Here is a 25,630-nt window from a genome sequence, read left to right on the forward strand (position 1 = left end):
AAAAAATTTTTTTTACAGAGACTAGTAATTTCATTAATACATATTATATTATTATAATTTGACAGGGATATAGGAATATAGGAAATCTCATGCACATTTATATTTAGGTGCCCAAATATTGGCTCTCATGTATGTTTTATAGCAAAGTTGTAATATAACTTTTAATGGGGTCGGTATAATTAACTCATGTGTCGAGTTTGAAGAAATTTGAATATTGAATTAAACATGAGAAGTCAATACTACAAACATCAGCGAATAATAAATTTAATTTAAAGGACGGTTTAAGAAACAAGAAATCTTCAAGAAACGACTATAAATTTGATCATCAAGTCTTTTATTAAAAATAATATTAAAATCAAAACATTGCTAAAAAGGAAGATTTTTTAACATTAACAGTTAAACAATATCCTAAGCGATCACAAAATTCAATCCTAACATTGCTTAGTTGATATTGTAAAATCCTGTCACATTCTAAGCGTTTGTTAGCGTTTTATCACTGGTTTACATCTTCAAATTTGACATTTTTATAGATAACATTATTCAAGTGACCCCACAGAACGAAGTCGTTTAGCGCGAGGTCAGGTGGTAAGGATTCGTCACCTTGGGCCAATAATATTCCCGTTAAAAGTATTTCCCAAATACTCTTTAACTATAAGGGAATTGTGGGCGGGACAACCGTCCACATGGTACCGGATCTCCTGATCTTCGCAAACGACTTCTTGTAACGCTGGTTCAATTTCATTTTGTAATAAGTCCAAATTCCCACCAGAAGATTATTACAGCTTTGAACATTGTTGTTGAGTTGCGTGCAACAAATGAATGAAACGAATATTTTTTTAAAAATGCCCATCATTATTTGGTTTTTCCATCATGTCAAAAAAAAATACGAAGCTCTCTGTGCTTTTCGTATTTGTAGGAAAAATATGTGTTTTTTTAATGTGCGCAACAATGTGGTTTGATGTTTATTTACAGTTTGTCCAAGAATCCTGGTACCAATCATTTTGTTTTCGTCCACATGCAGTAAAATGTCCCTTTCTTCTGCTCTAAATCGAAGGTATAGTTTTAGAACGAAAATAAACTGAATTATGGTTACTTTTTCTTCAATCGAATAACCCATGTTAGCTTTAATTAAAGCACATTTAATAAAGTATAACAATTACAAATAAAAATATTGTTACTGTCACGAATTTTCGTGTTATTGTCAAAATGTCTTTTAGTGATGTTTGATTTATTACCTAAACTTTAAAAATGTTCTAATTTTGCCACCATATTTAATTCAATCACTGAAGATTGGCTGATTAAAATTTCTTCAAGCTATAAAACGGACTCCTAAAATTTACATGGGATTTCCTATGTTCCGTTCGGCAACCCGGTATAGTAATTCCTAAAAAATTGGGTAATAAAATTTTAATTATTTTTTAAAATTTATAAATTAATTGTCTTCAGTTTGTCGTTCTAATTGAATATTTAAATTTAAAAAATAATTAATATGTAATCTCCACAGCTTTCTATGGCTAGATGCACACAAATATTAGATAATTTTAAATGGGTTAGATTTCCAAGTTTGGTATAGCCAAAAATAATTGCAGAGACAAATTCAAGAAACGTGTAAAGTAAATTATGCAAAGAGTGGGGTAAACTGCATTTGAGTTAAGTTCATCTGTCACGAGTGGAGCGAAAGCTTAATAATTAAATAATAAACAAATAAAAGTTTACAAACGTGTTGCATATCAGACTTTTTCTACAAACGTTCGATTTCGGTTACATTTTTGCAAAACAACACAAAAACATTCACTGACATGACCGCCATAATTGACAAACGTCAAAATTCAAGTCGTGTGGTAAAAACCCCAAAAACATCCGATTGCTCCCATACTCGTGCGGTAATATACCGGAAATGTCCGAAGGGGCTCGGATGCCTGGGACAAAAAACTGAAGTAGTAAGATGACACTTTCCGCAATCTAGATCCCCGTATAATTAACTACTTTACAGACGGGAGTAGAAAAATAATTCTACGTCTACGCCTGTCAGAACGCGAAGTGTTACTCAAGAAATACTTGAAGAAAATCAATATTATTCAGGTGTAATTAATATCTCTAATACTATTTGTTTCAAATATAAACTCTAATAACTGTTCAAATAATGCAACAGGATGTTTAAATAACCATTGCGCTCGTGTCAAATAGACTCGTGAGTCAAATCCCGTTTACCGAACTTGCTGGTCGACAGATTATGATATGTATACTTACATTAACATTTAATTTTTTTTTGTCTCTGCCAGAAATGTAAAATTGGCATTATTTATATTGAGAACCTTATCTGCATCTGGAATATTGACATTTTCAATAGCATCGTGTTTCGGCGCGTGTATATCCAATAAAAAGTATTATTATTTCAAACCTTGATTCTAAGTATTCATCCAAATTTAAAACCCAAAATTCCTGCCTCATGCCCGCACAGCGGAAGTTAAAACTTTATCACTTATCCATGCCATAAGAATGGAAGGTGTCAATTTTTTCAGCCCACAAGGAATCAAAGGTATCGGAACTACGGTAAAAATAAGTTGCCCGGGTATGCTACGGCCCTGGTGTGAAACCATCTCTCAGAAAACACTTCGCAATAATTAATATATTGGGGGGGCCATACACGCCCAAATGCCAACTCCAATATATAGGTGCTCGGAAACCTTTCCAAGGTTACCGCGCGCACGCGTCGAATTTTTATCAATTTATCGTCACCGCGTTTTGACGCGGGCCTCGGAGATGAGGCTCTCCCAAAACAAAATATTTACTTTCGCAGCTGTTTTACACCGAGAGGAGTAATAAAAACCGAGAAGAACACGATAGTTTGCAAAAAAACCTTACGACGTACAATTTTTAGAAGACGATCGTTCGTTAGGAATACATACACGTATCCAGAAGTAAGTTTGATAATATCGCTGATGCCAAAACGCGAAAAAATTTCGTCTTGGCGGCCGCATGACGCGAGTCGGCGACGACGTGGACGGTGGAGCCCGGGCCTGCTACGCAGCACCTCCGAAATACCGCGAAGGCGCGTGTAAACAATGACACTCACCTTGACGGCCACATCAAGTTTGCCTCCTTCGATCTGCGTACGCGGGCAGGCCCATCATATGTCCGGTAAAATGTCGCATTTTTTTACCGCACCGTTAACGCGCCGCGGAATTCGGCAGCTATGTTTTTCAATCGCCATTAATCCGCGAAATGTTATCGAAAACGCGGTAAGCTGCCGCGGGGTACACACTTCTATACAAAATAAAAATAAAAATAAAAACACGGTTCGAACTTGGACCCAAAACAAATGAAGTGTCGGCCACAGTTCTGTAACAGCGGGCCGGTTACCGGCGGCGCGCCGAGGGGAAAGAGGGGCGGTATTTCGAATGCGCAATTTCCCCACCATAGGCGAGGGCCGACGCCACCGGTATGTTGGAGATCCTCCCAGCCTGTTTGGCGAAAAATCCATATATATTAGGCGTATGTTGCGCAACATTATCGCCACGGAGTAAGTAGGGAGGTGTAGGTAATAATGGTAGACGAAAATAAAAATGGATTATAATTCATCCAAGGATGTGTGCACCGGCGTTGAATTATGACGTGGTGGACTTATTAAGGTACGCGCACACGCAACGGCATCGGCATCGGACGCAAAATACGATAAAAAAAAAGAGCTAATTTACTTTTTATCAAGATGTAACCTAATTTTAATTTACAGTAAAGTATTACAATATTTTATATTTCAATTATGAGAAACTTCCAGGAAAGCATGCAGGGTCAAAAATTAATCCTTTTTTGATGTCATTGGGTGTAAATGAGTTTTGTTGTATCTCGTTGCATATGTAACACTCATGTTTTTTTGGTATTTTGTGTTTGTACGATAAATAATAGAAATTGGTCACGTACCCCTGGGGATTTGGGGATGGGGATAGGTAATTTTTATGTCATCTCTCCCGCCTATCCGACAAGCTACATTTTGACGTGACCAATTTCATGGCGGCAAATTCTAAAAAAGTTATTTGAAAAAAGTGGTTTTTCTACTCCCTACTCCAAGATACCCCAATTATGCACGAATAAAGCGTGCGGGACATGTCACTTTAAGACGTCTGCTTCGTTACCCACGGTCACGAGCCAATTCGGACGTTTCCGATATTTTAGACATAGGTTTGAGAACGATCGGATGTTTTCGGTAGATTTTGCTCACGGTAATTTGATATTTGTCAATTCTGACGGTTACGTCATACGTCTTCAGTGAGTATGTCTGTGTTCGTGCTGTTTTGCAAAAATTTAGTCAAAAACGAATGGTTATACTATGCAAAACATTGAAATGGCGTTTATCAAATTTTGTTGTATAATATAGTATTATAGAAAGTTTCCCATCCCATGCAAATAAAAGCTGTTGACACAGTCTATTAAAATAACCATGAAAGAAAGGAAGAAATTTGGCGAGTAATAGACGAGCCAAATAGAGAAGGAAGTTCATTAAAAAACTATACAGGTCGTCTGGTTATAAATTGTAATATGTGTAATAATATGGTTATTTAACGCACAAAACCCTAAACTCAATTCAAAAGCATTGTCAAAAATTAAATTAAATATTTTATAAACCAAATTCCTATATTGAACAATATATTAGTGCTAAACAGAATATGTTTAAAGCAAGTTAAAGCAAACCGTTTTGAGTTCGACTGACCTGAAGAATTTTAATTCGCGATAAATGACACCCAATATACTGAATTTAAAAAATAATACAAAAGTCAAAATTAAAAAACAAATTTTGACTTTTCATCTGATGAATGACAAACTGTTTTGCCACAAATAATCACTAAACATTTTCAAAATTAAAAAAGAAAACATTCAAAACTAATATATCTATAATCGCTTCAATATAAACATGAAGATAAACGTATAGAAGAAAAACGTGTTAGATTCTAAAAACCAGTTTCGACATTATTAGAAACTTTAAAATCAGATTACGAATTATTACAATTATTACGAAATAAATCGAATGTGAAATTTGCGATTGTGCAAAATAATATGGAATCACCCTAATACCACCCTAATTAAAGACAGCTTTCATTGGTAAATTTTAAAAAAAGTTGTTCTATTTACATTAATCGAGTTATAGATTCTTATTAGATGAGAAATTATTGATACAAATTCTGCAATATCCAATGAAGGAGGTTCCAAATACAACTGTAAAACTTTTATTAGTATGCCTCCCGTACCCCAAAAGCTAAACTTTTTGAAAGCCACATGCGATACAAACAGCCGCAAACAACTTTTATGTGTAATGTATATAATTTATAATAAAATAAACCAAACTTTAGTAAGTGAAATTATATAGTTGTTGTAAAATACTAATAAAATAAAATTCAATTAGATTATTGATCATCATCGACAGTCAAGTAATATGTTGAGCGAAACGAAGCAAAAGGATTCAAAGACGCTTCCACTCAAAATGTAAGCCGAATAAGTAATCCAAAAAAAGAAAAATCTCCAAGCTATTCGCCTGTTTTTTATATAATTACACAACATCGTTCCCAACTATCAACGTAAAACCTACACTAATAATATACATTACCAGCAGAAATAACTACAACATTCGCCAATAAGGTTAGTTTTTTGACATTTTGGTGGAGGTTCGTCGAATGTACCTTCTCATCAATTATATTATTTTAAATTATAACACTTGTAATATTTTGCTTTCTAAATGACAACAGATTCTCAGTCACACTTTGCTCAAGCCTCCCATTTTTTCGCCCTCTTTTGTGCGAAATAAAACATTGTTAACGTTCTTTGTTGGAAATATAAATAAAATGTATTGTGTTTTGGCAAAGACAAAACACTACAGAAAACATTTATCAAACCTAAGAAAATTATAAAAACTGTATGTTATTTCAATTAAGTTTACTTAACAGGGAATTTTACGAAAGTGTGTGGCGACTGACCAAGTTTTTACTAGGATAACCAAAGCGAAGAGAATCCTGTCAAATCCTGTAAAACCACCCACCAAATAGCATCTCAGTGGCTCAATAACGACAAGCGTGTTCGGGATTGAACACTTCTCGGATTGTTCACTGTTTGCGCAGAACTAGGTGTGCCTTGACTTCATCTTAGAACTATTTTCGAACTGTCAGTGAATTGGTAAAAACCGTAATGCCTTTTTAGGATCATATAATGAACTTTGTTGAATGTTGAATTTTGTTGAATGTTTAATTTCAATACATTAGTCACCAACATTTTTGCCATACAAAATTTTTAGTGAAGACCTATGAAGGTGACAAAAAAAGTTCACAAATTTATCATGCTAATTACAAAGATTCATAAAATAATGACCAAAACCGCCCCCACAAAATCTTCATTTTCTGATGATGACGAACACCAAGGTGATAACTCCAAGATACTTAATTCCATTACATTTATCGCAAGAGGCCTACAAAAACTAACCAAAACAAAAAAAAACACACAAAAGAACAGTACTTGCTCTGAAACAGGGATTGCGTTGGACAGTTCTAAGACAATTCGCCTACAGCTCTTAATTTATTCCGATTCCTGATCGCGAACTGTCCTAAATCAATTCGAGAAAAACCCGAACGCTAAATTTGCATTGCGCAAGCTCCTAACAGTTCTGCGACGGTAATCGCAGTACTTTAATAAGCCTGTCAATAAGAACATTACTACACATTAAATAGACAATTTAGTATTATATCTAACACCTCTGATTTGAAAGATCTTTAAAGTTATTCAGTAGATTACATTTCCACAGTAAACTTAAAAATATCTTTTTAATATGAAGGCGAAGATTTTTTCCGGTATTTATATTTTGGTATTTACCTACACTTCCAATTTTGGTCCGGCAAATCACAATAAATAATGGCACGAACAGAGCTAAATGCTAACCAAACTTTTCTTAAAAGTGCTACTTATATCCTCAGACACATTTTTACTTTTTAACTGCTGCCAAGCGATTCAACAAAATATACGCTATTTTGCATGATTTATTTCGTTTACAATAATATTTAGTAGAAGTAAAAAAAAATTAGAAAAGAAGTTCATGTAATAAAAATATTTGAATTCACCCAAAGCGATCGAATAAAATTCTGTAAAGTTTACATTTAACAAAGAGCTAAGAATAAACATATAAACACAGAATCAATAATTTGAAGGTATGAAATGGGGATTCTATGGTTACTGCTAGTTTCAAGCGCCATCTGCGGCTGAAATCAATATTGCTTTAAACGTGTTTACACAGAAAAGGAGCAAAGGCCCGACTTTGTCGACGACATAACACATTATCACTACCTGCCAGGCTTTGAACAATATTCGTCGTAACAGATCAAATTTTCTTTTACAAAATTCTTTGATAATAATAATAATAATAAATCGTTCCAATTTTAAGCAGAATTACATATAAAAAGCTAGATGAGCTAGACCGAAAAAGAAAATTTAAAAGACGGAGCTACAAAATATTTTTTTCCAATGGTTTTTCTTACTTATGAGCAATATAGATATAAAAATGCAGTTTCCAAAGCATTCCTTACACTGCCTCCATCGGCACACCTACATGGTTTCCAACATAAAAACCAAACTATAACTAACCTGAAAATCATTTGTGGTATACATTTTGTCCAAAACGCCATAGGTTGTTTTAATTTACATTTTGATTTTTGTGTAAAATTCTGGTGTAAATCTCTTTGAGACACAAAGTAAATCTGCGAAAACCGAGTCCAACTAAGAGTTTCTAAAACGCATTTGCAAAAAACAATTACAATATAAAATCTGTCAATGTTTTTTTATACAATAACAAGTGTGTTTTCTCCATAAACTTTTTTGAGGATTATGTATGTAGATTTAATTAAAAATGATCATTTGCGAAAATGTATTATTACTCGGAATTGGAGGAACTATACGGATTGCTTATTTAGCAAAATTTAATATAATTTCGGCAACAAATTAACTGACGAACTGAATACATATTTATGGCCAATAGGCACAGTGGGCATTGGACATATCTTACATCGATATATTGGACTCATGTGCCAAATTCTCAAACAGGTGCTATTAAAATATTCTCTAGTTTGTATACTACATTAAGTTTACACTTTATCTTATATAGGTACAGATATTTTACAAACTAGGCGACAAATCTTAGTATTTAAACTAACTGGTAACAGTATTAACCAGCCATTATTACAAACTATTTTGGTACAACGACAATTTTCCATTAAAATAAACAGACATTGGACTAGGTCCATCCACTTTATAAACCAATCACGTAGGTAATAGTATTTTATACAAGTTTTGATTAGTTTTAGAGCTTTCAATATTTCCATTGTAATTAGGCTTATCAGCCATAAGATTTGTACCACCACAACAATAAATGTACTTATTATTTTTGTTAAAAATAGAAGTTCTATGCGACTCGTCGCAAATCGACGTCGTCAGTAGATATCGATAATAGAAAACCATGACAGCATTCTGTGACTCGCAGTCCCACTCCTGCTCTAGTAAAAGCCGCAAGTCCCTGCGACGCGGAAACTTTCCACAATCCGTTGATTCTGACCTAGACCTGGTAACCTTGGCCACGAAATGCGCTGGCGGCAGAAAATCGGCTCTATCGATCTGACTCGTCGGTCCCGCCCCCAAAGAAAGGATAGCAAATATAGGAAAAAGCGACTGGTCGCCCGGCTGGCGCCTTTAAGGGGTAAAATGTGAATGAGGTACAATAATCACTATAGATGGTTTTTAAAATTTACATTCATATTTATTAAGAGTCCAAATTCGTCATTAACTATGTTAGGGCGATAATATACGGAGTGTTCCTAAATGATGTGTTCGTGTTTCATAAATCAATGACCAATGACCGGCAGTCAGCACAAACAAAGACTCCGCCTCGTAGAAAGGATCGTGAACGAAAATCCACTACTTTCCCCCACTCTTTTAACGTTACAATGTGGATGGAATAAAAATGCTTTCTGCCGATCTTCACTATTTTTAAACGCAAGTTACTTATTTGAGATTGTAAAAAAAAATGTGGAATAACGAATGACGTAAAAAAATCCTAATACTGAGCCTTTATTGCAGGTTATTAGCAAATTGCATACTTGCTCAACAACAATTTAATTTAAAGTAGAATATTGGACTACCTACTCTTTAGTTGTTTATTGTTATAAGATCCATTTGTTTTGATTGTGTAAAACAAAGTAAATTCTTAGGTACTAGTTGTTAATTATTAATTGCTTTATAAAGCCACCAATAGGGTGAGACTTAAACACGCTAACGCGTACTTTAAAGAAGCAAGATAGCGTACTAATAATTCATGTAAAATAATTTATATAGTGTTGGTGATAACCCGAAAACTAACGTCGTGAGCAGCGAGGTGATGAATAACGCGCAGCATTAAAAGTCGCCTTTTTTACTGGAATAAGAATTTGAATCAATATGCAATTTTACTATCTACTGACGGAATTATCTCGTATCTTGAACTTGGGCGTGTTTGGGATCAAAAATCCAAATGGTCAAAATTTATATTTATGGCCGATTAGTCTGAAGTTTTGAACTTCGGGATATTGATATTCAGTAAATAAAATTTCTGACTCAAATATACAAAATTTATAATGACCAATCTCAAATGTTGAACTATTCGTTTCAAATTTGAGGTTTTAGGAGTATTAAGGTAGCTGCGTAAAATTTAAACTGCGCTTAGGTACAGTCTCCGAATGAAGGACTAGATTGCGAATTGGCCGAAATCTGTACCGGAAATTAAATCATAATTTCAAAGATATTTGTATAAAAAATAAGATTAAAAATTTTAATGGCGTTTTATACAGAGTGTCCCGAAATTAGAGCGCCGAACTATAACAGCATATTCTACGTTCAATATAAGCTCTAATTTCCTATATAAACATATGTCGAGAAACAGGGCAGGTCATAAAAAGAATGGACCTGAAAATGTTTTTGCCTGCTTAATAGCAATAATACAGGAACTTATAAGGCAACTTTAACCTTTAACCAACTACCAACATGGTCGCTGACAGATCGTTTTCCCAAAATATGTCGTTAAATATTCTGAGAAAATGAATTAAGTGTGTGGAGATTGTTGTTTAGAACGAAATGTCACAAAGTGCAGTTTAGTTTCTAAAAAAATTAAAAAGTACGCCTTGAAAGAGAATTGATAGGATTGTTATTTTGTTGTTGATTTGACATTTATGTTGTTTTTGTTCACATTCTTTCTGATTTTTTTTATTTGGTTTTTTATAAGTATGTGGCGTTTTTTGAAAAGGGAATTAATAGATACTCATTTTATTTATGGTTATTGCAATGGCAACCTGTGTGACGCTGTACCCCCGTACGGGGGTACGAAAGACGATCTCCACAAAGATAACAACCACATCGGAGAGTGTTTTCTAACATACATAGAAATCTAGCACAACATGGATCGCTTAGTCGATCTCAGGGGCAAGGAAAAGGCATATGAATATCAGGGAGTGCTAAACAGAATTGAGGGAAATAGCATTAAATACCCCGCAGTATTAAGACCGGCAGATGTCACCAATATTCCTAAAGCAATTGTAAACTTTACTGATATGAATTTTAAACCTCTTAACTACATTAATAACATTAATAATAATAAATAACCTGTTTGCGAAATATTAATAAAGAACCATTTTCAGGTCCATTTCTTCTAGGGCATGGGACCCCGTTAGGGGGCGTTTCATGGCATAGTATGTTTATATAGAAAATAATATACTATTATAGTTTGGTCCACTAATTTCGAGACACTCTGCATATTTTCAAGTAGATTTTTGTTGGCTTGTCAAATTATTTTTTTAATGGATGCTTATTTTTAAGTATTCTCTATACATATTAGAAAGAAAGTGTGATTCTAGTACCCAACACGTTGAAATAACATTTGACCAGTAAAGAACATTAAGATTATTTTCAATATCTCCAAATCATACATTTGAAACCAGATATATTGGAACCAGAGCAGAAATATTAAATTTGTAGAAATAAACATGGACGGATTTCCGTACTGGGTGAATCTCCTTTATAAACTTGCATATCGTTAGAAAAAACAAAGTCAAGAACAATACTGGCACAGACTGCCAAACAATTTTCTATGAAAATTGGGACTATTTCTAGAATTCTGTGGTTCTAAGAGTTTTCAGTAGAACAGGATGTTTCGTTTTACAGCACGTAACATGGATCCTGCGTTGTCTAACGTTGGTCTTCTTGTTACAAGAAAAGAGGAGAATTATGTTTTTTTTTAGATTACAAAAGAAAAAAAATGAAGTCAAATCAGATCCAGTCAAACAGGAAAGAAAGAAAGCTAAATCTAATACATCAGTTACTCCCAACCTTGATATTAATTCGTAAGAAAAGTTTATAGAACCAAATACCTACTGAAGTGTATGGAATTGTACAATGCACAACTAAGCCTATATTTTACTATTAATGAATATTGGCCTTCAGTAATTTTTGATTCCTCTTATAAACGTGAAATCTGTATTTTATTAGTATGCCAATCTATGTGGTTTTTATTTAGTGAGTGAAATATTTAATATAGTAGCGTTTTGCTGTTGCTTTATTTGTTCTACTAAGAGCTGCTTTGACAAATTTAGCCAAACACAGCGTGTCACTATCTCTAAAAAGGTGTACTAGCAAATGAATTAAATTAGACTGAAGAAGGTGAATAGTTGGATTTAACACCACAGGCGAATTTAAATTGGCTTGTCAACTTCTAGGTCATTCAAGGTCAATTTTTTTTTTTTAATAGATGCTTATTTTTTAAGTATTAAGTATTTAAGTGTTTTAAGTACTTATTAGAAAGAAAGTGTGATTCTAGTACCCAACACGTTGAAATACCATTTTACCAGTAAAGAACATTAAGATTATTTACAGCATCTCCAAATCATGCATTTGAAACCAGAACAGAGGATAGGTTGTCTCTTTTAATTATTTAATTGAAAGTTTCTTGGCATGGAGTGAAATTTTGGGCATAATGATTTAAATCATTTACCACTGTCAGATTTATGTAGATAAAGTTTTAAAATTACACTGAATCAAATTATCAAATCATGAGCTTTCATTTCTCTTTAAATATATTTATCGCACGTTTTCAATATCGTAGCGATAAATCAAATTCTCGTACATCGCTTACTAATTTGTGTACTTTTTACCTAAAAATTGAAAATTTTCAAAAATTTAAAATTTAACTACAATGGTTCTATTAATTATATAGATAATTTAGTCATGGCTGCACTCAAGAATCAACTAGGACCAACTCAATAAGGACCAATTCAATAAAATTATTAACCGATAACCACGTAAAATAGATTTTTATATTTGAGTTATATGTTGTCAGAACTCCAATAAATAATTGAGAAAATGATTTATCACTACTTACCACGGTCAAACTTCTTTCCTTCGGGATCTATGTCTTTTACGTTAAATATATCTTCGAACAAAACACCTGCCATTGCACAACACGGAAAAATACAACCTTAAAAACCTAACCGGCGAAAATATGTTTAATGCATACGTCCATTACCACCACAGAATACGTATCTCGTGCGGCATAAAATGAAATCATATATACCACAGACGACAGTTTCAAAATATCATTTAAGTTTAAAAGAACGCACTAATTGAAATTTAATACCAAGTTCAGTATTTCATATTACTACGGCTTCTGCGTATTTGACTACATTGTTCTTTATGTAACTTGTATGGTCAATTTTTGACCATGACACTGACATGACTGACATGACTGACATGACATGATACGACGGATGCACATTATGTTCAACCATATGTTAATATATTTTTTGCACACCACATTTGGCTTTTTATGTAATGGGTGAGACTCCTTTATAAACGTGCCTATCGTTAGAAAAACAAAGGCAAGAACAATAGTGGCACAGTATGCCAAACAATTTTCTATGAAAATTGAGACTATTTCTAGAATTCTGTGGTTCTAAGAGTTTTGAGCAGAGCACGACGTTTAAATGCTTATTTCGTTTTACAGCACGTAACATGGATCCTGCGTTGTTAAAGGAAAGAGAATTATTCAAAAGACGAGCAGTTGCTAGCCTAACGTTGGTTTCTTGTTACAAGAGAAGAGGAGAATTATATGTTTTTTTTAGGTTAGAAAAGAAAAAAAATGAAGCCAAATCAGATCCAGTCAAAGAGGAAAGGAAGAAAGCTAAATCTAATACATCGGTTATTCCCAAACTTGATATTAATTCGTAAGAAAAGTTTATAGAACGAAATACCTTTTGAAGTGTATGGAATTATAGAATGCACAACTAAGCCTACATTTTACCATTAATGAATATTGGCCTTCAGTAATTTTTGATTCCTCTTATAAACGTGAAATTTGTATTTTATTAGTATGCCAATCTATGTGGTTTTGATTTAGTGAAATATTTAATATAGTAGCGCTTTGTTATTGCTTTATTTGTTCTACTAAGGGCTGCTATCCATAGTGGAAACTTAATAATTTCCCTACTATTCATGCACAGGGTGTCTCAAACACAGTGTGTCACTATCTCTAAAAAGGTGTACTAACAGATGAATTAAATTAGACTGAAGAAGGTGAATAGTGAGATTTAACACCACAGGCGAATTTAATTTGAAAAATTTCATCTACCTAAGAAATTTTATTTTTATCAAATTCAATCATATATACACACATTTACATATTTTAAATTTTGTACACCCTTTATAGATTTAAATATTTGCCTTTTTGCCCTTTCAATCAGAAGACTTAAAATCATATAAACTGTGGTAAATTTGTAAGTAAGATTTCCCTTTCATCTTCCTTATCAACTAATAATTCAAGTGAACATTTAGATTTTTTCAAAACAGTTTGTTCCTCTATTCTTTTAGGTATAAAACGACAACTGGAAGTTCGCAATATCGGTTTGGTGTTTTAGCAAAAATTGTAAAACACATGAGACAAAGGCACCAGGAAGGTGAAACATATCCTTTAACATTAGATGAAATATTAGATGAAACAAATCAGCTGGATGCTGGCAGTAAGGTGAAACAGGTTAGTTTAGAATACTTTTACGTTTATTGTACTGGGTGAGAAAATGTGTTTACTATTTACTGTGGTTTTCACAAGAACTATTATTATAAAAAATATTTAAGAATGAATTTAATTGGCAATAATTGTTTTTTTTTATCAAAAAGGTTGATAATTAAAATTTAAAATGTTTAATACATAATATTTCATTACCATATTACAATAGTTGTTTTAGTGGTTGCAAAATGAAGCCTTAATTAATAATCCCAAAATTGAGGTTACACCAGATGGAAAGTTCCTATTCAAGGCATTGTATAAATTGAAAGATAGAAAAAGCTTACTGAAACTTCTAAAACAGCAGGACTTAAAAGGCCTGGGAGGAATTTTATTGGAAGATGTTCAAGAGTCTTTGCCTCACTGTGATAAGGCATTAAAGGTGAGGTGAGGCAGCAATAATAATCCTGTATTATCATATGCTTTTTACAGATTTTAAGTAGTCAAAATGAAATAATTTTTATATCAAGGCCAATAGATAAGAAAAAAGTGTTGTTTTACAATGACAGAACAGCTTTATTGACAGTTGATGAGGAATTTCAAAAATTATGGAGGTCAGTTGCTGTTGATGCTATGGATGATGCCAAAATTGAAGAATATTTAGATAAACAAGGTATTTTATTCGATATTTTGCCCCATTTTGCTAAAAATAATATTCTCTTGTGTGAAACTGATAATCAAAATTAGAATTTATTTCAAAAACTATATTCTGTTGTATTTCATTTCTTTAAAACATGTTTAATTGAAGCTCCAAGAATAGGATTTTAATGATTTAAAAATTTTTATTTATTTCTTGTGAAGTTTTCCCAAAAACTTTTGATCACATACGTATTCCTAGGCTAAAGAACCTAAAAAAATTAACAAATTACGGAATCTGTCCAGATTATCTGGATCAGACTTGCCCAAGGTGACACTTTAAAACTTTTGTAACTATTTAAAATACTGATTATATTTTGCAGTGCTAAACATCTCCGACATTAGAAACAACTAAAGAGACCCAGAAAACTAATAAAATGAAATGTAATATTAAAAAATTGACCAAAACTAGAACAAATTTTTAGAATTTTTTGAAAATAAATCTAAATGTTTTTTAGGTATTAGGTCAATGCAGGATCATGGTTTAAAGAAACCTGTAGCAATAAAAAGGAAGAAAACAAGCCAAAGAAGGAAAACATTTAAAAAGCCCAGAGATAATGAACATTTGGCAGATGTATTAGAAACCTATGAAGATAATACCTTAACTCAAAAAAATATTGTATAATTTCAAAGCTTACTAAAATTGATGATTTTTTAACAAATCATTATTATATTGTAATAACAGCTCAATTCGTAGCCAACCAAATGGGTTGGGATTACACATCATAGATAAATAAGTCACAGTGGAAGTCATCAACCATATTATTATCAATTATTTTTAAGAAAAACAGGACATTTTAGTGTCCTGTATACTCCATTAATATGCATAACACACGCGACAAGTTGTAAGTTAGGATCCTTGTCAAGATTTGATGGGAGTGGCATGTAAACACATTGTACTCTTGGAAATAAAATCATAAATTCCTTTAATAATCTATTTCAGAACTCTTTTTGATAGAAAATTCCATTATAGAAATATGAAACCAATGAAGAAAACCCATTTTAAGTGAATAGTTGGAGGGGTTACAATTTAAACAACAAATAAAGGAAATTAATTATTTTTCAGGACTGTGGTGTCCCGTTTTTCAATATATCGGAGTTGCTTCTTTTTCATTTTCTTTAACTTCTTCGAGTTTGTTATTACTTGAAATACCTCTGATTTCTTCCTATTTTCTTCACGTCTATGAATATTGTCACGTCTTCTTTGCTTATTCAATTCCTTTTCTTGTTGCTTTGCCTGTTTAATTGCATTGGATGATTCCTTTACTTTGTCCCGTTTCTCCTTAAGTAGTTTTCTTTTTTGAAGTGTGCTTTTGATACCTCTAGTTTTTATAATAGTTGAAAATTTCTTTTTTTCCGATTTCCAAAATCGGCCTGATTTCGGTATTCCTCGCGGAACTGTTGCATTATTTCCACTGTAAGCATATTGTACTTGTTATGTGTTATTTGAACACCTCAATCGAATGCACATAATAAACATCAACAAGACACTGCGAATATTTCTAATTAAAAAAACAAAAATAAAGGTGCGAGTTTTTTACGAGAGATATCTAGTATCGTATATAAAAATTCGAAACTTTGTCGTGATTTTTTTTGGCTGGATTTTATTTAAAACTTAAACCTTAGTTTTGGATAAATGTATACCAATAAAGCTTACACACCTATCTTTTCCTACGAGAGCCATTTCGAAATCGTGAACGTAAAAGTAAGGTTAATTCATAAACGGTACACCTTCCAGAACAAATTTTTTATTAGAGATGGCGTTAAATGTTTAACCGTCGTCCAATGTTGCTGTTGCAGTTTACGTAATTAGTGGATGAGATCATAGACACCAAAATTATAAGTTCGCTCAACCACAGTTCTATATAGAAATTATCGTCCCAAATATCTCCAAATATACAATTGTCAATTCCTATATCCATCTTAGCATTCATTCTGCTCACAAGTTGTGCATATTTTTGGTGTTTTATTTTCAAAAAAATTAAAATGGCTCGTGGATCTGTACCCGCCATTTATTTGACCGCAGCGGAGCGAGTTTTTAAGAAATGAGTGAGTTAAAAAGTTTACCGAATTTGTTGGATACTTTTTCTACGACCGTTAGTTTTTGGGAATATTTTCGCAAACAATACGAATACATTCACTGGCATGACGTCAGAATTGACAAACGTCAAAATTCAAAGCGTGGGAAATATCTCCGAAAACATCCGATTGCTCCCAAACCCGTGCGGTAAAATCTCGTAGATGTCCGAAGTGGCTCGGATCCGTGAGAAACGAAACTGACGTGATAAAGTGACGCTTCACGCACTCTAGATCGGTGCGTAATTAGGTATTTTACAGACGGGAGTCGAAAAATACAATTTGGAGTACTTCAGCTTTGGTGAAGTTTTTCATTTTTAATTATGTTGTTAGGACACACGTATAAGTTTTGGTAATCACCCCCTTCTAACTATTCAATTGCTTGCGAAGAGACTTATACTTAAGGTAGACTTAGATATTGTGTCTGGAACAATACGGTGTATTTCACGCACCAGGCCGCAGTGCATCAGGAAGGATTCTTTTTTCGGCAGAAACCAATCCCTTTTAAGATAGTTGTTGGTTAAATGTTATACTGTTGCGATTGGGCATCTTTTTGTCGCTACATTTGTGAAAGTAATATTGAACAAAGCCAAATGGAATTTGATTTTCTTTTACCTGTCAAAGTTTTGCTGACAGTCTGCCATACTCTTTGTATCATTGTTATAATTGTTTTGGCATATAATATTGCCATTGCGATTGGTATTACCTTGTTACAATAATTATATAAAAAAAACTACCCACTAATAATCTGACCGCTGTTTATGCCTTAAATTGCTTAGATTGATCTCATTTTTGGCCCAATATTTTCAGTTTATGTGTTAAGTTCAAAAAACTAAGAGGATATGAATTTTGAAGTTTTATATAACCATAACTTTGCTTTTCTGGATAATTTTCTGATTATATCGAATAAATATAGCAGTTTGGCAATACTGTAGCTGGATATTATTTGTCGATCACAGTTAAAATTTCACATTCAACAAAAAACGTAAACTGTGGAATTACCCATGAAGTTAGTTCAAGAAAAATTTTACGTGTGTAGTGCACTGCTTTGATTTCAAATACGCGGTAAACAATTCATGAAGTCAAATTTCTGCGTCATTTCAGTAATGTAACAATAATAAAATAATAATAAACCTGTTATTATTATGAAAAAATAAACGCAAGCATTAATCAAAACATTATCTAAACCTACATTAATATCGTAGGAAACGTGTTGTACTGGTTCAGGTGACGTCACTACAACAACATCAAATAAATCATCACCTGGCTTACATTTTGTTATAAATAACTCAAAGATTGTTCTCTTTTATTGATCTTGAAATTTCGCCATTAAAAACTATTCAATGAGTATTGTTGTTTCGAGATTACTTAAAAATCAGTTCATGGTCGCGACCTTTCCCTTTTCCACTTCATTTGATAGCGAACCACTTCGCAGTGAGGTTTCAGCGAGTTTGAAGAAACGAGCTAAAATGGTAATATTGCATTTTGTCTGTTGTTAAAAGCAGTCTTTTTAGTATTTTATCTATGAAATAATATGACCTATTTCAATATTTTTATTGTAATTTTCCATTATTGAAACTTAGCCTTTATAAAGCAAAATTGAAAATAATTTTCTTGAATATTTTAGCAACTAAAGGACTAAATACGACAACAAAATAGTATAATTTATGTTTGACGTTTTTTCAATTCTAAATCAATCAATCTCTATGAGTATAATCTCTCTATATATTTTAGTCTGACAAACTTTCCTCTGAGGATAGAGCAACAACTTTGTCAAAACTAACTCAACAAGGTTGGGCAGTTCTGGAAAGCAAGGATGCTATTTACAAAGAATTTGTATTTAAAAATTTCAATCAGGTAAGAAATTACTGAGTATATATTTTAACTTAATGAAAAATTCAGAAATATTTTTTTTGAAAATTTGCTTTATGTAATAGCGTGTGAAATCAAATAGTTATAACATATTGATTGGTTTTTAGTTAAAGTGACTAGTGTAGTATAGCAATAGACCATGGTTTTAGTTATTTTTTTAGTTTGACATTAATTCTGCAGTTATCCTTGTTTGATTTCAGGCATTTGGATTTATGTCCCAAGTGGCACTATTTTCAGAAAAAATGGACCATCATCCAGAATGGTTTAATGTTTATAATAAAGTTAATGTTACTTTAACTTCTCATGATGTCAAAGGTCTCAGTGGGAGAGACATGAAGCTAGCCAATTTTATGGATGATGTATCAAAAGGTATTTCACAGCAGGTATAAATTAATTTAAATATATGGTTTTTATGGATGGTATTTATTTTTATACAATTGTTCCTCAGATATTATGACATGTGCTGATGTTGTTTGTATCTATAATTGTAATTATTTTAATTTGTTACAATATAATTGTAATATAAACAGATTGCTTTTGTACTGCTTATGGGATTATATAATAAAATGCTTTCGTTTTCAACATCGAAAATATATTAATTTAATTGAAAATTAGTCATTGGAAAAAAACGATTTTGGATCAGGAAAATTTTCAAATTCCACTTTTTTATATCGAGAATAAAGTAAATCTCTAAGTTCCATGCTGTGAGAATAGTCTCTAGTCTCGCAGACGACAATAACCTAAAATTTATATAAGTAGATCAGAAATTGTCAATGAAAACAAAGTTGAATATGTGAACAAATGCTATTTAAATCCTTACAGCAACACTAAACACGTCCTCTGTAACCCAAGCTCTTTCGTGTACGACATCTTTAATTGAAACTCCTATAGAACTTAATACTCTACAGAGTTCACATATTCCTCCGGGTCTGTCGCTGACAGTGACTTTGCATTTCACCAATCGTCCGTCAGCGGCCAAACCTCTCTCTAAACATCTTCCCAAGATGGTGGTGTCTATGTTGCCGCCACTAATTATTAACACTACTCTGAAAATATAAATTAACTAATTTTTAAAAATCTATTGAAGATAAGAGTTAATATACGTAAACTATACTATGACAGCCTATTTTATATAGTTTTATATGTACTCATTCCCCAGGGATTGCAGATTATAAGCTTATGGTGAACGAGAGGTACAACTGTTCTGAATATTTGGTCATTTACATAAATGCTAACGATCTATCGATAAAATATATTTGCATCAATATTGATATTTTAAAAGGGACACCCTATATATTATTGGATTTTCCGTCCCCTCATCAATTTCTAGTTACTTTTTTTTATAATAGATAGATTCATAGAGAGCTAAAATTTTGACTATAGTTTACGAAGATCTCATGCAATAGTTTATGTAGACAAGTACACTCTGTAACACACAAGGGCGCTCAGAAGGTGGTTCTGGAAGACAATCCTTCATAAGCATAAAATGCATCCTTACAAATGTACTAACCAAAACTAAAACCAGAGGATTATCAAACTAAAAGTAAATTTTGTAAAACATAATTGATCCTTACTCAAGAAGATCCTAAGTTTTTCATATTTTCAACAGACAAAACGAACATCTCTGGGCTTGCAAAAATCCGAATATTGTTAAGCAAAAGGGATTCCAAGAAAAATTTTCTTTCAGCCTTTATGGGCTTCTGAAATATGATAAAATAAGTTTTTTTAAATTTACGATGAAACACTAATTTCTGAGAAATTCCTGCAAATTTTAAGATCAGTAGTAAACGATGTTTTTCACTACCCATCCTTAAAAGAATATTTGATCTGTTGTTTTTAACTGGCTGAGGCATCGGACTTATTGCAGTGAGGAACTAATAGAGGTAGGTAAACAATTTGCGGATGTCTTCGGATGTTGACTCTGTCTCCCTGACTTCTCACCAAACATGCTGTTGACTTTTTCAGAGCGCTGTCTAAAACCGTATACATCTTCTGCATTTCTCCTGCGTCGGGTATTCACTCTGAAGCCTGCAGTATGTTTGTCGAAACATTAGCGAGACAGAGTCAATATCGGATGCAGGAGAAATCCAGAAGATATGTAAATGTTCCACAGCCTGTTGAAGATACTTTAAAAAATTTATAGCAGAATTGTACGAAATGTTGGATCGTCGCTGGTTCAGAATCTTAGAGCCTTAGAATTGGTCAGTGAGTACACATTTTAATTTTTACTTCTGGAGCAATTTAAAAAGAAGCATGTACAAAGTAAACAAGAACTGCGGCAACAAGTGTTCAGTGCATAAGGAGGGCCACAACTGCTTCTACGGGAATATGAATTTTAAAATTTTAGAAGAATTTATTTTACATTTTTTACTATTTGCTGAATACGGTTTTGTCGTATTTGTTATTTAGTGTGTCTACACTAAACTTATTTTAACATTAACATTGTAGAGTAACGAACAACAAAAACTTTTTTTACCGCTTTCCCTTGAATTCTTCCAATTGGCCCGCCAAAATCGCCGCCAAACCGCACGCGCCAGCTCCTTCAACGACGCACTTTTCATTTTCTATAAATCTCAAAATCGCAATTGCAATCCATTCTTCTTTTACTACCACCTAAAATTTAAATTAATGGAGTTCAACTAGCCGACCGGTGGGTTGAAAATGCGAGGATGAATTTTTTGGACATACCTAGAGAAGTGGGGTTGTACTTGAGTAGGTATGAGGTCGCTTAGGTCAGACAGAGGTATAGGAGAAATATATATCAAACTTATGGAGTAGTTCAAATAAATATAAGTCAAAAAAAGTGTCAACTTGTGTCCAAACCCATATAAAATCATTATTATATCAATGTAGAAAATATCTAACTACTAACCAACTTATCAAGTAGGTCTTTGGAAGTTTCCCAGGAATTATAGCCTACTTGAGGAACTGCTAGACCATCAGCCAGGGTACCTTCGATGGGTATGTGTATTGGTGCTTTGTTACTGATGGCCTTTGAAAAACTTGCACATCTTTCCGACTCGACGCCCTACAGAAAAGCGGGAGTTTTATTTCGTTGATTAATCATGATCTAGGTAAGCTTTCAACGACAAAAATACAATTTACTCAGTGTCAGTAACGAGAGTAGTACCGCTTCCCTCGACTTCGCGATTTTATGATGAAGATAAAACAGTCAAAATAAAACAGGGGACTATACGCTTTAGATCTTGAGTATTGTGTTTTAATGGCAACGTTGCCGCCTGCAAGTAAGTAGGTTTGAGTTTGATTGCAGTTGTTCGCTTCCAATGAACTTCATTCTTTGTATCATCTGTCATTTTAGCTTAACTTATGTCTTATCCTTCATGGCATAATGGAATCAATGTATAGAAAAAAATTGAGTCGGTGAAATCAGATTTTTAGAATAAATACAAATAGCGCAGTAGATTCAGCACATTGGAAAAATAAGTCTTATGAGTCAAAAAAGGGCGATATTTTTACATTTGGATAAAATACAGTGTGATTCACGTTGATGGTTTGTGAAGAAATAAAATAGGCATACAGGGTGTCCTAAAAGTGGGACACGCACAGAAATCTTCATCATTGTTTTTTAAATTGAAATTGAACGCTGTAATAGATCTACTAACTAAAATTATCATAAAAATCGTATTAGCCTTTATTTCTTTTATTAGCGCTAATCTTCAAAATAATAGGTACGGTATAAATCTGTAATTGGCAACTTCCGAAACTAAATTGGCCAAATTAAAAACATCAAAACAACTTAGGTACAATATTTTTTTAAGAAATATGTCCTAAAATAACGAATTTTAGGAATTTCGGGTCTTCGAAACTTGGTGTTAAAATATTTTACAACTTACGTTTTGAAAATGATTAAATGACAAAATATACCTCTATATGTTACCACGTACTATGATTTTGATATTGGGATTGAGCATCTTCACAACAACCGCCACTCCTGCCAACAAACCTCCACCTCCCGTTGGCACAACAATGGCGTCTATGTTTGAAACCTGTTCGAGTATCTCTAGAGCAATGGTACCCTGACCGGCAATTATATGTGGGTGGTCGTAACCATTAATATACTTCAAATGTCTCTCTTTGGATAATTTGTATGCTGCTCTCTTAGCTTCTTCCATATTTTTTCCTTCGATTATTACGTTGGCGTTGTAGTGGCGACATTTCTGAATTTTCATGATGGGGGCAATGAGCGGCATTACAACGGTAACCGGAATACCCATCTGGTTTCCGTGATAAGACACCGCCAACGCGTGGTTACCAAGTGAAGCCGCGATAATGCCCATCTTGCGTTCTTCAGGTGTTAACATTATCATAGCGTATCTTGCGCCCCTCTCTTTAAAACTAAGATAAAATATATTGTTTTTTTAAAACAAAGCGCCATACAGTGAATAATTGGCTATCTGGAGAAAAAAATTATTTGAACTTAAACAGAGTGAAAAATATTTTTGCTCACTTTAAATAGCGCCCACTAAGAACGTTAACTTTGTTCAAATTGCTCTTAAACTCTGTGTGCTCCCGCAAATTCGGATTCAAATTTTTTTAAAATAAATGTTGGGAATCAATTATTGTTTACTACAGGGTTAAGAGATGGATTTAAGAAAATCGGAACAAAATCAATCTTATTTTTTGTTGTACAATCTACAACGCAAATAAAATTACCTACCTGCCAGTGGTTTGCAGAAAATCCTTTTTTAAGTACAGGTCCATGCCAGTGAATTCAGATAGATGAGATTTCTGAAAATATAGGACCCAGTTTTAAATATCCTAAGAGTCGCCCCAACACAGATGTTTACATTTTCAGATCCTATACCAAAAACATATTATATTAGCAGTCACTTCTTCCTACAGCAGTGGAAAATAAATTGTTATTAGTTTTGGCTTGGTCAGTTTATTCGATAACTTATTGATTTTTTCGTTCGGTTTATTCATTTAATATTTTAAATGCAAATTTGTAGGTGTTTTAACACATACAGTTGGTTTTTAGTTGGTTATGGACGCTATATTAGAGGACCTTCATGCCATCAGAGACCGCTGAATTCTTTGATGGCATTAAAAACTTCAATAGTTCTTGAAAAATATCATTTTACCATAACGTAATTGCAATAACACTTACATCACATGGTGTATATACGATGCCTCCTCTTGTCTTATACGCAGCGGATGTTATTTCTTCAAAACTGATTTTAATTGGTTTTTCTGGATTACATACCGGATCGTCGATTCCATCCGATTCCTAAAAAACAGTCGAAAGCACTAATATTAAAGTGACAATATTTTGGCATATAGAAACAGTCGCTTCACTATTTTAGTTACCAGTTACAAGCTGTGAATTTTAGTACTCTGTGTATCAGTTCATTCAATGTTGTAGTCGATTTAAATCCGAATTCCCGTTATAATTCTGTTTTTTTTATGTTTTTAATTTTAAAAATAAAAGGCTTGTTTGGTTTGGCTAAAATTTTCGGTTTTTATGTTACGGCAGTAACGTTCAAAGGTTAAATTGTGCTAAAAGATTGTAATTATTATTTTTGGGATATACTATTCTGTACAAATTGCAATGTCCCAATAAAATCGTACCTTAAAGGCAACGATAACTTCTGTTGAAGGGAAATTTTCACGTAAATTGGTGAAGAAAAAAATGGTCTTTCGAAACCCAACGCAGACCTCACGAGTTCGTATCAATCGAGTAAACTATTGTAAGTTGATTTTTTTTAATACAAGGTACTCGGAAATTAGAAGTGATTATACTCGAATAAACACGTTCCTATACTTAGACTAGATCGATAACACAGTCGATATAAACATATTGTCATGTAATTGTACCAAAACTCATTACAGTTTTGTGTAATGTATTATGTAACTAAGGGAAACTTAAGTATTAAGTATATCTAACCGAATATACTTCAGATTTCAAAGTAATTAAAGTATTAAGCAAATTATTTTCTTAAAATATTTAAATTCAACGAAAGACGCTAAGATGTTAGTGACATCGGTAAAATAATTAAAACTTCGTAAAAATGTCTTTAGAAATATCTGACTGTACCTGATTTTTGTTCCTTTAGCGAAATATATTAAATTGCAAAAATTATATTTAAAATGTCATAATACTCATTCAATATGATTGCATATTGCTCATTTGCCCACACGAAATCCGGAATTTTTAAAATCGAATCGTGGTTTAGAAAACAAAGTAAGAAAAATGTAATGGGGATGTTTAAATGTCAATCAATATTAAGGTAAATATCAATGTAAGGTATCTTTCACTTTTATTTTCAAAACATTAAAAACAACGGTTTCTTTTAGAATCTATGCGAAGATCTTAGTGTTTTATCTGCGTTTTGTTTTTTATTGTTGTATGTTATTGTATTGTAAGATTCAATCATATGGCAATGAGTATTAATTATTATTTAAATAAAATGTCAACCTTTTAATAGTGAATTTATGTCTATTTTGCTAAAAGAACGAATATCAGTATTTAATTAATAATTAATTAATTAATTAACATTGATGACGTTATTTTGTTTTTATTTCTTTTACACACTATAGTCTTAAGTGCTTAATTGAGTGTTACTGCAAGCATTTTCTATTAACTCCTTAAAACCATATTGCAGAATTTGATTTTACAAACGGTTATAAATTGGATAAAATGTTATCTCTACGAACATTTATATAACTAGTCAAAAATTTAACAGCTTCTATTTGAATTGATAGGTTGTAGACTGGGTTAGTAAAAAATCAATTTCCTAAATTAATATTGTTCTAATTTACATATATTTATATTTCTTACATGAAACATTTCCATTTTACACACTTATGTCTTAAACTAGATTCTGCACTACCACTGAAAGTTTATTTACAGAGTTGATTTTGGTACCAGCGTTTAAACAAATTTAAAAGATGATAAGGCATTGATAAGTATATATTGTTTTT

General features: G+C 32.6%; 5 protein-coding genes across 9 annotated transcripts in view; 2 read left to right on the forward strand and 3 right to left on the reverse strand.

Annotated features, from left to right (window-relative positions):
- LOC132701350 (DNA-directed RNA polymerases I, II, and III subunit RPABC3) overlaps positions 1 to 12,641 on the reverse strand; it is a 47,194-nt gene extending 34,553 nt beyond the window's left edge. For 2 of the 3 annotated variants that reach the window (XM_060669194.1, XM_060669185.1), the window contains exon 1: positions 12,428 to 12,641. In XM_060669194.1, coding sequence (XP_060525177.1) covers positions 12,428 to 12,500 — 73 coding nt within the window. In that variant the 5' untranslated portion in view covers positions 12,501 to 12,641. Of the gene's footprint in view, positions 1 to 3,076; positions 3,385 to 12,427 lie in introns of those variants that run through there. The other variant, XM_060669201.1, reaches the window with a different exon arrangement.
- A 257-nt stretch (positions 12,642 to 12,898) lies between these two features.
- On the forward strand, positions 12,899 to 15,673 carry LOC132701334 (general transcription factor IIE subunit 2). Of its 2 annotated transcripts, XM_060669156.1 has the most exons (6): positions 12,899 to 13,118; positions 13,167 to 13,268; positions 13,912 to 14,074; positions 14,286 to 14,486; positions 14,537 to 14,717; positions 15,199 to 15,673. In XM_060669156.1, exons 1-6 carry the CDS (start codon positions 13,057 to 13,059, stop codon positions 15,363 to 15,365), a joined length of 876 nt encoding a protein of 291 aa, XP_060525139.1. In that variant the 5' UTR covers positions 12,899 to 13,056; the 3' UTR covers positions 15,366 to 15,673. The 2 variants fall into 2 exon arrangements, with proteins under 2 accessions (XP_060525139.1, XP_060525131.1); XM_060669148.1 differs by having other exon boundaries at positions 12,899 to 13,268.
- LOC132701410 (coiled-coil domain-containing protein 86) lies at positions 15,650 to 16,559 on the reverse strand. The gene is made up of 2 exons (XM_060669294.1): positions 16,402 to 16,559; positions 15,650 to 16,155 (listed from the first exon to the last, which is right to left on the reverse strand). Exons 1-2 carry the CDS (start codon positions 16,422 to 16,424, stop codon positions 15,792 to 15,794), a joined length of 387 nt encoding a protein of 128 aa, XP_060525277.1. The 5' UTR covers positions 16,425 to 16,559; the 3' UTR covers positions 15,650 to 15,791.
- A 1,205-nt stretch (positions 16,560 to 17,764) lies between these two features.
- Positions 17,765 to 19,249, forward strand: LOC132701400 (probable pterin-4-alpha-carbinolamine dehydratase). Its single transcript, XM_060669284.1, has 3 exons — positions 17,765 to 18,288; positions 18,551 to 18,673; positions 18,889 to 19,249. The coding sequence occupies exons 1-3, from the start codon at positions 18,160 to 18,162 to the stop codon at positions 19,075 to 19,077; spliced, it is 441 nt and encodes a 146-aa protein (XP_060525267.1). The 5' UTR covers positions 17,765 to 18,159; the 3' UTR covers positions 19,078 to 19,249.
- Positions 19,250 to 19,276: 27 nt separating this feature from the next.
- On the reverse strand, positions 19,277 to 25,597 carry LOC132701322 (L-threonine ammonia-lyase). 2 transcript variants are annotated; one of them, XM_060669130.1, is made up of 8 exons: positions 25,488 to 25,597; positions 23,817 to 23,936; positions 23,367 to 23,437; positions 22,594 to 23,044; positions 21,561 to 21,716; positions 21,165 to 21,301; positions 19,509 to 19,734; positions 19,277 to 19,428 (listed from the first exon to the last, which is right to left on the reverse strand). In XM_060669130.1, the coding sequence occupies exons 1-8, from the start codon at positions 25,500 to 25,502 to the stop codon at positions 19,300 to 19,302; spliced, it is 1,305 nt and encodes a 434-aa protein (XP_060525113.1). In that variant the 5' UTR covers positions 25,503 to 25,597; the 3' UTR covers positions 19,277 to 19,299. The 2 variants fall into 2 exon arrangements, with proteins under 2 accessions (XP_060525113.1, XP_060525123.1); XM_060669140.1 differs by lacking the exon at positions 25,488 to 25,597 and adding an exon at positions 24,017 to 24,198.
- Positions 25,598 to 25,630: the final 33 nt, after the last annotated feature.

The sequence above is a fragment of the Cylas formicarius genome, unplaced genomic scaffold (assembly GCF_029955315.1).
Source record: "Cylas formicarius isolate icCylForm1 unplaced genomic scaffold, icCylForm1.1 PGA_scaffold_10__41_contigs__length_53128322, whole genome shotgun sequence".
Classification (NCBI taxonomy): Eukaryota; Metazoa; Arthropoda; class Insecta; order Coleoptera; family Brentidae; genus Cylas; species Cylas formicarius.